The following is a 13,697-nucleotide window of genomic DNA, read 5'->3' as shown; positions in this document are numbered from 1 at the left end:
CGACTGCCATCTGGAGAGCGAACTAGATGATTCACAAAGGAAGTTGACGGCGAAGGAGAAGCTGATAGTGAGGGAGAAGCTGACGGCAAGTAGCAGGCGATGGTTGGACGGACGATCAGGAACTCAATGAGAGCACTGGACTAAGTGTGAGAGTACATAAAGAGTACATAGTATATAAGGTGTAATAACTCAATAAATATTTTTTAAGGAAACTTTTCATTCTCTTCAACAATGAGAAGAACTTATTTTTCTCCTTTTCTTAATCTCTTTTGGTTCATCAAACCATCAAAATCACAGCTTGAACAGTTTAGAACATGAAATTTTTTTCATAAAAATAAAAATAAAAAAATTAGTATTATATTTTATTTGATGATAAATTATAAAAAATTATAAAAGTTTAATTTATTTTATTTTTTTTATTCAAAAATTTTTAAAAATATATATAATAATAAAAAATATAATTATAAAAAATTAATAAAAATAATAAAAAATATAAAATAACTTACATCTTTTGTTAATGTCTTTTTATATTTTTATTTATGTGTAGCACAAAATACATTATTTAATATTTTTATACATAATATTTTTTGTGTATATCTCACTGTCTAGTGTCTTGTATGTAAATAAACGCACTCTAAACTCCCAATTGAAACGAATAAGATAAATGGATCGGAAAAATCAAGCTTGCATTGTGAGATAAAGTGCAAAGAATTATGTTCACAAAGGCATAAACATATAGAAAAATATTACCAATAATAATTAATTATTATATTTTGAACACATATATAAAGAGACGTATCCAGAAAATATATTTATAAAGATACTTTTGTTAAATACATTCATAAAAAAGACATTTTTATTAGATACATCCACAAAGACATCTTCATTAAACACAGTTATAAATAAGAGTTGGCAGAAATTAGCAGAAATACTGTTAGTAACGTAGCGAAATTGTAAACATATATATGTAAATAAGACATATGCGTCACTTGTTTCGTACATATATAAAAAACAACAATAATAGTAATGAATTTTATTTTATTGTTGAAAGAAGAAAGGAGTGGAGATTTCAGATTAAGCGAGCGATGAAAGAGAGTTTTGCGAATTTACCTGTACACTAAGATTAAGATAAAAGTACAGTACAGTACAGTACAGGAAAGACCTTGTTGGTCGATGGTCTCTCAAGTCTCAAGTCTCAACATCAAATCAGCAAAAGTCAACATATATATATTAGGGATTAAGGAAGCCGATTCAGGCCTAAATAATTATTTCCTTAACAACCCTACTGATTCCCCTTCATTCTAATATTCCTATATATATAAATAGAATAATAAATACAGTCATCATATATATAATAATTATAAACACATATATATGGCATTAAAAAAACATCAACATGCATGCAGTCATTGTCATACTACTTTCTGTCCAACCTGGGTAACCGAATGAAAGAAGAGCTGTCACCTTGCACCACCATATTCGGAATCAGTTGCGGTGAGGTAGTCTCGTTCATCTGTTCATAATTCATATTCATGAAACCGGGGTTATAATAATCCACAAAACCTGCATTGTTGTTGTTGTTGTTCTTGGGTAGTGCGTGAATGCTAATGTCATTGACACTGTTAATTTGTGAAGTCATCAATAATCTTTCATCATAAGGATCCTTGTTTGCACACTGTCGAGGTTGTGTTTGATAGAAAACCTTAGAAACGACGAGTTCGCCGTCTTTCTCTTCTTCGTTGGAGCCGAGATGGTACTGATGCATGACCCAGTTGGTCTTCTCGGGCTTCTTCTGCCTGCCATAGTTGGTGTAGAGAACAAGAATCTTCTTGAAACCCTTAACGGAACCAGCCACAGAGATGGGTCTGGTTTTGCCAGTTTTGTGCCACCTAGTCTCGCTTCCTTCTTGGTCGGTGTGAACCTTTCTTCTCTTCCTTGTTCCCGTTGTGTATGCTTTTGAAGGCCTGTGAAAGAAGTGACGCACTTGTCCATCTTTGCTTACTCCTGTGCCAACCAATAATATCAATTCATCCAACCTTTATTAACATTACACTAATTATTGCTTAGCTACTTAATACTATAGCATAATATTCAGCCTGAAATATTAGTTTCTAAAACTTTTTCTATATGAGTTATGATAGCTGGTTACCAAAATCAGCCACTAATATAAAATATATGCTAAAATATAAACACATTAAAAATAAATTAAACTATATATATATTTATATACAAATATATTAATGACTGATTTTAGTGTACAAATAACATTTTTGTAGTTATATATATCAATTAAAATCCTTCTCAACACTTATAACTAGCTAAGTTAGTTAGATTCAATATTGTTACACATATAATTATTTATAATTTTTTAATTAGTTTAATTTTGTTTTTAAAAAATAAATTTATAATATAATATCAAAATTTTTATATAAAAAAATGCCTTTCAATTCAAATATTAGTTTCCTTTTGAAAAATTCTCAACTGTTCATCACAAAATACCAACAAAATTCTCTTTTACAAAATCATCTTAATTTCTCATTATCTTGTATTATTCATAATGGAAAAGTCTAGGGCCAGCAACTTTTTAAAAGTTGGCCAACATTTAACTATCAAAAGAAAATTGAATGATCTTACACCATTAGATTTAATCTCACACTATTAAAAACACTATTGATGGCCAATTGATGATTACAAAACACAAAAATTACTGACCCCCTAGCACTCCTCTAAATTAAATATATGTGTTATTTAATTTATAAGATATATTTATATTTTAATATATATTTTATATTAATAACTGATTTTAGTATATATTTAATATAATTAAATAAAAAAATATAAATAAATAATTCTTAACCAGCATTATTAAATAAAAGATAATCAATTTTATTGATCATATAACATTGTTTATTATTTATTTATACCATTTAAATTAAAGTTCAGAATGTTAATTACTTAAGGCATTATTCTTAAATGTTTTAGTAACAGAGAAATAATCCTCCATTCTATTAATAAATTGACATATGAATTTTGTATGAATTGCAGTCACTACTCTAACTATTTACTTTTAATATATTTTGTTATAGATGAAGAATTGGTAAACAAACTATAACATATTTAAACATCATCTTTTAAATATACATTCTTAACATACAGAAAAATAACCCACTCTTCTTTAATGGTTGTTCAGTAGATCAATTTCGTATAAATAATCCTCCTACTATATATATAACTAGTAAAGTGTTAAATGACGATTTATTCACATCATCTAATTTTTTAAGTGTACATACATTCTTACAAAACAATTTTCTATTGTATGGATAACTCAAGACATTGTTTATTACAAATTAAAACCACAATAAAGTCTTATCACACTAAGTAGAGTCAATTATATGGATCAAATAATATTATTGAACTCTACCATATATCATATAATATAGCTTAAATATTGAACTATGATTCATTGAGAATGTTATCTTTCTTATTATGATGATGAGGTTGCATCTAATAAATTCTCACATTTATTTACATTATTCATTTTGCTACATGCATGAGATATCATGCCACCATTGAGTTTGGTAGTCATTGACAACTGTACTAATTAAAAAGCATCTCCATTTCCTTGTAACATACATGAACGAGTAGGTTAAAAGATGTGATTCTTCCACCTATTTACTCCTTACTACCCCTAATAATCATATAACATCTCTCCGAATGACACACATATATAATTAAAAGGAGGCAGGAACAACTTAAAAGGCTAAGCTAAAGAATAGACATGCATCATCATTTCTATTAGACGGATAAACATGTCTAACCCCAGTGTCTTCCTTAATTTTCACAAATTAAACCAAGACCCTCCCCTTTATTATATATAATTTGAGATCATTTTTAGAATTTATTCCGCAACAAGTGCCTTAACATGATTGAAAGTGCATTTATAAACAGAAATTTATTAATGATAATATCATTAGTATTAATATATCGTTTTAGAGATATGAATAAATGTGTTGGCAGTCATTCTCAGCTAAATAATCCCCATTTCATGCAGGACATCAATCTGATGTCTCCGAATAAATTAGAATTTCAATGATGAAAGTAACGTAACCTATGCATCATGATGGTATTATTATTACCAAATTAATTAAATAAGCCATCACAAGAAAAATAATTAATCAATATTATTTTAAAAAAAAAAAAAAAAAAAAGAAGAAGGAAAGAATGGGAAATTGAACCTGGAAGCTTCTCTGGGTGAGTATAGCAAATTCCATTCTCGCCCTCAAGAGTTGGTATGAACTCATCAATTAGAGGATGAAGCTTTCTCACATCAGACTGCACTTTTGCATCCAAATGCTCCAGTATCTCTTGGTCATTCGGATCAAATTTCACTCCAGCTGGCAATCCTGGCAAGTCTTGAATTCCCCCACCCTGTATGTGTTATCAAAACATTTAATTTCATAAGATATAACGAAGCAAATCTTGGGATTAATGATATGAGTACCTGATCTTGTTGTATTTGAATGTGATGACCACAAGAGGGGCAAGTAACGGCTCGGATTTCGGTTGGTTTAGGAGGAGTATTTGCGTGATTAACACTAATAACACTATTATTATTGTCATTACTATTTCTAGGGATTGCAATAATATTGAGATTGGGGTGGTTGATTATTTCGATTCCCCCCTCCACAACTGATGATCTATTGCACCATGTCATTTCTTTTGATTTTTCCAGACCCGGCCCTTTCGATGATCACCAGCTCCCTAATAATTAAAATAAAAATACAAAATAATCAACAGAGAGAGAAGAAGAAAAGGAAAAATAAAATAAAATAAAAGGTAAAGCTAGGTAGTAGCTTGTCCCTTTTGGAACACGTTTTTCCTGAATGATCAGCTTCAGAGGAGAGGGAGTATAATCTTACCTACCAGTCTGCTCTATCTACTTAGTTTTCCATCTTTTCTATATTTCTATTATTATTCTTCTCTGTTTAAGATTCATAGAGAAACTGTGCTTTTTGGTCTTCCAAACGCCTTGCACTACTACTTCGCCAACTTCTTCTCTAATATAGAGGGAGAGAGAGAAAGAGATAAAGCAGAGAGAGAGAGAGAGAGAGAGAGAGAGAGAGAGAGAGAATAACAGATAAAAAAAAAAGGTGGGGAACACAAGTGGGTTCTACATATAGCAAAGAAGCTTGGAAGCCAAGTTTCTCTTTGTCCTGGTATATACGGTTGAATCAATTAATTAATCAAGGGCTAAATAATAAATAGTTAGCTGCACTAGTTCTGGGGGTAATTATATAATGTAAGAAAATGAAAATGATCTCATTGTTGGTGTACTTGAAGGATTAATTACGTTGACTTAGTTAAGAAAAATTAAGAGTATATATATATATATGAAAATGTGCATGGTTAATTAATGATTTAAACCCTTAATTCATAAGAAAAAAAGGAGGTTAAAAAAAGGGTAGTGGGTAAGAGTGGAGATGGGGCAACCTGATGATTCTTGTGAGGACGTTTCACCTCTTTAATTTAGAGTGTGCTGTGTGCATGTGTGTGTTAGGGGTTCGGCTGCACTGTCAAATTTGAAGTGTCCTTAAAGCTATGTAAAAACCTTCAAATAAAATAAAATAGAAAACTTACACACTTATCAGATATGTACATACGAACCGACAAAGATCAATGTAACCCAACAAATACTTTTCATATATATATAATTGTGTAAAGGTGTAAAATTAAGTATTGATGGTAAAACTAAAATAAAAAAATAATCAGTTAGTAATACTGCTCATAAAAAATAAATCGAATATTCTTTTGATGAATCCACATATATATATATATATATATATATATATATATATATATATATATATTGTATTCTTTATAAAGTGATTTTTTATGTGTTATTTTTATATATATATAATTGTGTTAGTAATACTGCTCATAAAAAATAAATCGAATATTCTTTTGATGAATCCACATATATATATATATATATATATATATATATATATATATTGTATTCTTTATAAAGTGATTTTTTATGTGTTATTTTTATATATATCAGATATGTACATACGAACCGACAAAGATCAATGTAACCCAACAAATACTTTTCATATATATATAATTGTGTAAAGGTGTAAAATTAAGTATTGATGGTAAAACTAAAATAAAAAAATAATCAGTTAGTAATACTGCTCATAAAAAATAAATCGAATATTCTTTTGATGAATCCACACACACATATATATATATATATATTGTATTCTTTATAAAGTGATTTTTTATGTGTTATTTTTATATAAAATTAATAGTTAAAAATTATTAAATAATTTAATAAATTTGATTAAACTATTATTAAATAATTTTTAATTATTAATTTTACATGACAATAACTATATATAAACTTTTATATTTTTATAAAATAATTTTAAATAAAAAATATTAAGATCAGAGCATTATTCTTAATAAAAAATTAATTAATATTAATCTAGAATAAAGATAAATATGAATTACCTAATATTTTTTATTCAAAATATCTTTCAATAAAATTTCAAAGGATATGTTTTGATTTTATTTTATTTTATGTATATAAAAACCTTAGCGCCAACAAATAATACTAGTACTTTCAATTCATTTCTTCCCATATACTTCTTCATTCAAGTAACGCATCTCTCTTCTTTTTCTTTATCCTTTCACAACCGCAGTATAAACTAAACACGCTCGCACACACGTACCCCTTCCAAACTATATTTGTACCCTTATTAAAGAAAATAAAGAAAACAAATTTCACATAAATCAAGAGAATATATATTAATTCAAAGTTTCAAAAGACACTGAATTTCCAAATATTTGAACGTGTGCCGTTGATATCATTTGGCTTTAGCTGGTGATGATAATGATAATATGATGAATGCATGTATGTCGCATGGTCATCATCACCTTATGTGTTTTATCAAGAAATAGTACAATAGATTTTCGCTTGCGGCCGAAGTTGTTGAACGTTTTCACCACTGCTTTGGATCACAAAGAAACATAAGAGTAATAGGTAGGGACAAAAGACGCTAACACATATTAGCATTAATCCTTCCTTAAGATTTCTCAACTATATATTTTCAATACAATATAGTATACACCAACCGACACGTCTTGAAGGGCTTCTCAAAGAAGCTACTCGAAACTTGGCCGTTAAGCTCCTCGTTTTGTTGCAATTTGTGTTTCTATTATCAACTTTAACGCCTTCAACACTAGGGTTTCAAGGCTTTGTTTTGACATGCATTCTTGTTTCCTGTGTGCTTTTAATTTGTACTGAAAATATTTTATGTACTTATGGTTTAGGAAAAGTATAGGTAACTAATAATATTTTTTAACAATGTGTAAACAATGTGAATTAATAGGATTAAAAGAGTAAATTTAATTAGTAATATTAAATTAGGATGTAGTGTATTTTTATTTGATTGGTAGTTGTTCATGTTATTTAAGATAGTTATTATTTACCTAACACCCCTTATGATTTATTATTAAGTTAAATATCTTTTATGAGTACAATATAATTTCTGATAATTTTGAGGTTTCCCAAGGTATGTATGTCCACGTGTCCATTAGATGCTATGGATAGGGATTAGAGTTGGTTTTTTGTAGGAGTAAAGGGTGAATGAAAGGAGGAGAAGAACAAACTTTATGTTATACAAAAACGTGATATGTTTCATTCTCAAAAGCATGGATATGGAGTATGAACCAAAACACGATATATGTGAATGGCATGGATACATACATAGCACTACGCAAATTATGGGTTCGTGCATGCGGGCTGCTTCTTTCGCTTTTGGTACAAAGCTCCGGGTTTGCTCAAAGCTAAGATGTATAGTGTCTAGATATTATTTTTGTTATTCATGACACTACTTTATTTGTTTGGCTGCTTCTGAAAAAAAAAAATTGGTTTCTTAGCAAAAATGAATAAACTCGCATATTTAAATTTCATCATGGTTGATTATTAGTTTTTTATTTTTACTGTTTTACAAAAAATAAAAATAATGTTAAGTAGTCAAAATATTATAGACAATAAATAAAAATATATTATTAATAATAATATTCTCACTTATAAAACATTGTGAATTACTCTTTTAAAATCAATAAATAAGTATACATATATGAATATTAAATAAATAATATTAAAATATTTAAAATTACGATTCATTAATGTACATGTGAGATAATTTAAAATATATAATAAAATATATAATAAAATATATAATTTAAAATTTAATAATATTAATTATAAAAATACATTAATTATAAATATTATATATTTAAAATTATAAATATTATGAGTATAAAATTATAGATGTTATAAATATAAAATTATAAATATTAAGATTTAGCAGCTATCATGTGTCTTTACTTGTTGTTAGTAAATAATTTTTATTAAAAATATAAAAAATTTAAATTTTTAATATATTTGTTTTACTTTTATTAAATAAAATATTTAAAATTTTTATTAATAATAAATTTATTATAGGACATATATTAACTAAACCTTTTAAATATATGGCATTCTTTTTTAAAATTTAATTATGGTAAAATAACTTTTTGTAAACACTGCATCAAACATAACACGTATTACCATTAATCTCTCTGAAAAAATCAAATTTACTTTCTGATAGAGCATTCAAAGCATATATATCATTCATTACCAATAATATCTCTATTTGACAAAAATCAATTTTTTTTGGGATAGAACACTCAATGCATAGCAGTATTATAATTAACATCTTTCTTTAAAAAAAAATAAGGGTTTATCGATTTTGTACCTAAGAATATAGATTAAGATTATAAATTAAAAAAGAATTATTAAAAATACAAAAATTTAAGTTTTTACGTATTTATTTTATATCTATTAAATACAAAAATTTAAAACCTTTTTCTACCAATAATAATTTTATTATGTGCCGTTGAGACACATGTTAAACCCACAAAATAAATCATAACATCATTAATATTTTTTTGGTGACTATAACATCATTAATATGAATTAGCTGCAGGGCGCGTAAGAATAAATATAATAAAAATATTTTATCTATCATGTGTCTTTAGAATACATATTAATATTACAAAATAAAAAAATAAATAATACTACACAACTAAATTTTTTTATTAATTAAATCTAACTAAGTTAGTTTAACATAACAAAAATAAATTATAACTATTATTATTCTAAATCTTAATATTATTTAATTTGATTAGACTTGATTCATAAAAAGATTTATATGTGTAATATTATTTAAATTTTTAATACATTTATTTTACATTCATTAAATAAAAATCTTTAAAACTTAGTAATAAATTTATCATGTGTCTTAAAGACATATGTTAATTAAATCTTAATAAAAATTACAGGATGCATTAAATAAAGTCATAAAAAGTTTTGACGGTTTTTAACTAAAAATTTTTGTTTTCCCAAACTTTTTGCTTCAAAAATAAGTTTACAAAATGGTTCTCGGTGTGTTTATATTTTTATGAGTTTAAATAGGAAGTTAATTTAATTTTTTAACTAATATTTATCAATTTTTTAAATGATTTTTTATCCTAGTTAAATTTTAAATCATATTGCTAAATTTTGAACTCTCCACAAAATAAGAGTTAAAAAAATAATTTTACAATAAAAAATTGATTTCTTCATATATATATATATTGGTTGGATATTAATATTTGTAAACATTTTTTGTGTTACTCCTTGATTTCGTTTTCATCATTTAATAATCACTTTTTATGTGGCGGTTATCATTTATTATATAAGAAGTTGATTTGGTTATTGATTTTTTATGTGTACGTAATCTTGTTGTTTAATTAAGCGTCAATTCATAATTGTGAGGATTACTTTTTTCCAAAAATACACAAAAATCAGCTATACAAATATATTTGTATGTGTGTATATATACGTTTGTATGTGTGTTATCATACATATATTTAATATATATTTTACATTTTAATATGTATTATATATAAATTAAATAATTGAATGACAAATTAAATAATTGAATAACAAAGTTCAGTTTTATGTACTGTACTACACTGTATGCGTCTGTTCCAATTTTTGTGACAATAAATCATATTTTAAATGAGGAGGTATAGAGGGCGAATGGAATATTTGTATAATGTGTACAATAGAGGTTTAGAGATGTCCGATTCAGTATTAGAGATATAACTATTAGTGTTACCTTTTTCTATCAGCTTAAACTTTTGGGATGAGTAGTTTCATGACATGGTATTAGAACTCTAAATCCAAAAGGTTAAGAGTTCGATCTTTGGTGAACTCCAAAATCAGTGATGTTCATTTTTTAACTCATAGCCCATCGCCCTATTGTATACATTGTACAAATATTGTATTGGCTCCCTAGCGGGATTCATTCTAAATTGAAACAATATGTTTTGAAAAACTAAATAAGATTGTCTCCGGTTATTTTCATTATTTTTCTTAGTTATCTAAAAAACAAAAAACAAAATTGAAAACAAACGTGCACAACCATATATAGATAGGCCTTTCTAAAGGGTCAGTTTACAAGCAATGCTTGTATAGCTGTATTTTGCACTCTGGCAATCCCATAATAAGTATGCAAATTGTTTGTTGAGTGAAAGGTTTAATAAGAACTTCTGAACAGGAAATTAAATTTGCTTGGAGGGTCAATTTCTAAAGAAAAATACCAATTGGGCGGTGTAGTTATTGGCATGGGAAACCATGTTCCAAAAACGACAATTGAAATGCAATTATCGAGTACGAAGTGGGAACACAAGACTTTTGCCTCAAAAACAGCTGGTAAAACAAGCGCATAATTATTCCGAATTTTGTCACTTTGTATTTTGCACTTTGCCTTAGCAATGTCTAATCAATACGAAGTCTGTTGGAACAGTGAGAAGAGTGATAATTATTGTTGTAGAATTATGATGAAAAGAGAGAATTGAATACTGGAAAACAAGATTAGAAAATTATTATTATAATCTCAAGTGTATAAACAAGTGTGATTATACATGTATATATATATATTAAGGAGTGTATGTGGCTTGGAGTAGAAAGCTGTGTACAATAGCTTGGGAGATAAATAATTGAAAATAGTTTCTAATAATAGAAAGTTTTTGCTATTTTGTTATTTTAGTTATATTATCTACTCTAAGTTTGTGCTTGAATTTTTAAATAAAGTAGTGGATAAAGGCTTGGTGAATAGGTCTGTAATTTGGAAATTGGAAGGAATATGGATCACGAATAGTTATTTTTTATTTATACGATCATGAACAAAATGCAGGTCTACTTTAAAATGCTTAAACCTATTATGAAGAACTGGATTTAATACTAATAATACAGAAAGTTGTTGGGTGAATTGTTAAAGGAACATACAGCTCTACAAAGAGGAGGTGGATTTTGCATTGAAACAGATGAATACGAATGAGATTTTTAGCTTATTCTTGAATTGTCTCAATTTTGTTTTGTTTGAACTTTGAAGCAAGGAAGTGCTGCTACAACTTGAATATTTGACTAAATGAATTTAATTCAATTAAAAATTCAGGAACAAAAAATAAGAATCTTATTATAAAATTGATTTTTATTATTGGCCATAGCGGAAACAACATTCTTCCCATCATCCTTCATTTCGTTATTATTCCAATAATGTGAAGATTAAAATCAAATTAACTCAAATTTCTTTAATAAAATGAAAATATGAGAAACATGTCAACGAAAATGAGCTGCAACCGAATAATCGAATCAAATATAATTATTATCACAAAAATTAAGGATGACCTAATATTCAAATAGTCACCATCAGGATTCGCGATTATAGGTCCCTTGTAATAAGCTTTTGATATCCATTCAGAATTTCCATCAAAGTACTACAACTTTGAATCTACGATAAATGCTTAAAAGTAATCACAACTAAACAAGCTGAATAACAAAAGACCAATACACAAATTAAAAAAAAAATAAATGAAAAGCTGATTGAAACAGGGAAAAAAGAAATCCAAGGGTCACTTTCGCTCTCATCAAACTATAAAAGGATCCCCACACCGCACGTAACCATATATTAGCATATCAACTTCCCTCATGATAAAGCCATTGTCACGCACGCACGCCTTTTCTATTTCAACATCTCAATCTCATTGAATGATTTAGAATATGTAAAATCTAGACAAAATATCTAAGCAAAATATAATTGTTTTTTTTTTTTTTAAATATATAGACTAGAAATGCGTACCAAGCTTGATCATATGCACATTTCCTAATATAAATAAGTTGTTGAGAATGGTTGCAACTTTAGCCATGCATGCAAGGCCTACATACATTATATTTCCTTGAAATACAAACACTAACTAAAAACAACTTTGGGTAAAAGCTCAAGCACAACGCACTCCAAATCCATAAAATCACTTTCTTCACTAGCACCACCAGTATATATATACACAACCGAATAAACTTGAGGCCATAATTAATAAAAAATCCTAGGCGACCCCTTCCGATGATTTGCCTTTGGTTGAAGCCAACGGTGATAGCTCGTGCACTAATAAGTTTCTTCACCGGAAGTGTTTCTTCTGAATCAGTAGGTTTTGTTCTTGCAAAGAATAGATACGAGTAGGACAATACCAAGAAAAGAGAGGGATGGAATGCGAAAGAGATGTGTGTGTGGAAACTAGCTTATGTTTGTTATTCAAAGTTGGTGAGACATCGGACAATCTATCTATTTTTAGTGTACTATTATATATACACTAAAATTAAACACAAAAATCAGTCGCCATTATAAAATAATAAATTAAACTACATATATATTTATACATAGATATATTAGTAGTTGATTTTAGTAACTAATTTTAATGTATAAATAATATTTTTGAATTTATTATATAAAAGTTAATGCTAAAATCTTTGTACATTATATTTAAGATACGGCTCCGTTCTCTTAATAACGCCACCTCATTAGTTTTACTTACTTGATAAAATTTAGAAATCAATTAATTAAATTTTAGTAAAATATTTAAAAAAATAAAAATTAAAATCATAACTCTCATAATTAATTAATTTATTACATATTATTATTTCATAAAAATATAAAACATTAATTAAATATAATAAATATTTATATTAAAAGTATCATAATAATATTATAATAATAAATTTAAAATTATAAAATATTCAAATTTCATATTATTTGATCTATTTATATATCATACATAAAATTCTTATCACTATTATTTTATTTTACAATTTGTAATTTATTTGTGAAAAAAATTTATACCAACAAATAAAGAGAAGTCTATCTAATTTACTTAAAAATGATTCTATTAGATGATTAGATATAAAATAAAAATATTTATAATTTTTTTAAAATAAATTTACGAAAAAAATATTGTTATTATTTTTACATTTTATATTTTTTTATTATTTTGTAACACTACTTTACATATAATTATATTTTAAAATTTTATAATTATATTTATTTCAAAATGCTATGATCAAAGAATCAATTTTAATAATTTTTAAATACTCTTTTGAATTTATATCACAGGAGATATTGGCTGACAGAGAGTAGGTTAAAAAATATTAACAGATATTTTTACTTTATACTATTTAAATAATTTTTATTAAAAATAATTTATTCAATATATATATATAATAAATATTTTAAAAATTTTTATTCTTACTATTGTAGATGTACTTT

The 13,697-nt window shown here is 26.5% G+C and overlaps 1 protein-coding gene across 1 annotated transcript; it reads right to left on the bottom strand.

Moving 5' to 3' along the window:
- Positions 1-1,096: 1,096 nt before the first annotated feature.
- LOC112733545 (NAC domain-containing protein 10) lies at positions 1,097-5,139 on the bottom strand. The gene is made up of 4 exons (XM_025782536.3): positions 4,920-5,139; positions 4,502-4,761; positions 4,236-4,428; positions 1,097-2,004 (listed from the first exon to the last, which is right to left on the bottom strand). The coding sequence occupies exons 2-4, from the start codon at positions 4,712-4,714 to the stop codon at positions 1,418-1,420; spliced, it is 993 nt and encodes a 330-aa protein (XP_025638321.1). The 5' UTR covers positions 4,715-4,761; positions 4,920-5,139; the 3' UTR covers positions 1,097-1,417.
- Between the last annotated feature and the right edge of the window lie 8,558 nt (positions 5,140-13,697).

This window comes from Arachis hypogaea, chromosome 13 (assembly GCF_003086295.3).
Source record: "Arachis hypogaea cultivar Tifrunner chromosome 13, arahy.Tifrunner.gnm2.J5K5, whole genome shotgun sequence".
In the NCBI taxonomy this organism is placed as follows: domain Eukaryota; kingdom Viridiplantae; phylum Streptophyta; class Magnoliopsida; order Fabales; family Fabaceae; genus Arachis; species Arachis hypogaea.
This window is presented reverse-complemented; position numbering and strand designations above follow the sequence as displayed.

Excerpts from the sequence above, each read along its gene's own strand:
- LOC112733545 (XM_025782536.3), bottom strand. The coding sequence starts at position 4,714 with ATGACATGGTGCAATAGATCATCAGTTGTGGAGGGGGGAATCGAAATA. Across the intron at positions 4,429-4,501 it reads TTCAAATACAACAAGATCAG|GGTGGGGGAATTCAAGACTT; the intron begins GTACTCATATCA and ends TAACACATACAG. Across the intron at positions 2,005-4,235 it reads TCACCCAGAGAAGCTTCCAG|GAGTAAGCAAAGATGGACAA; the intron begins GTTCAATTTCCC and ends TGGTTGGCACAG.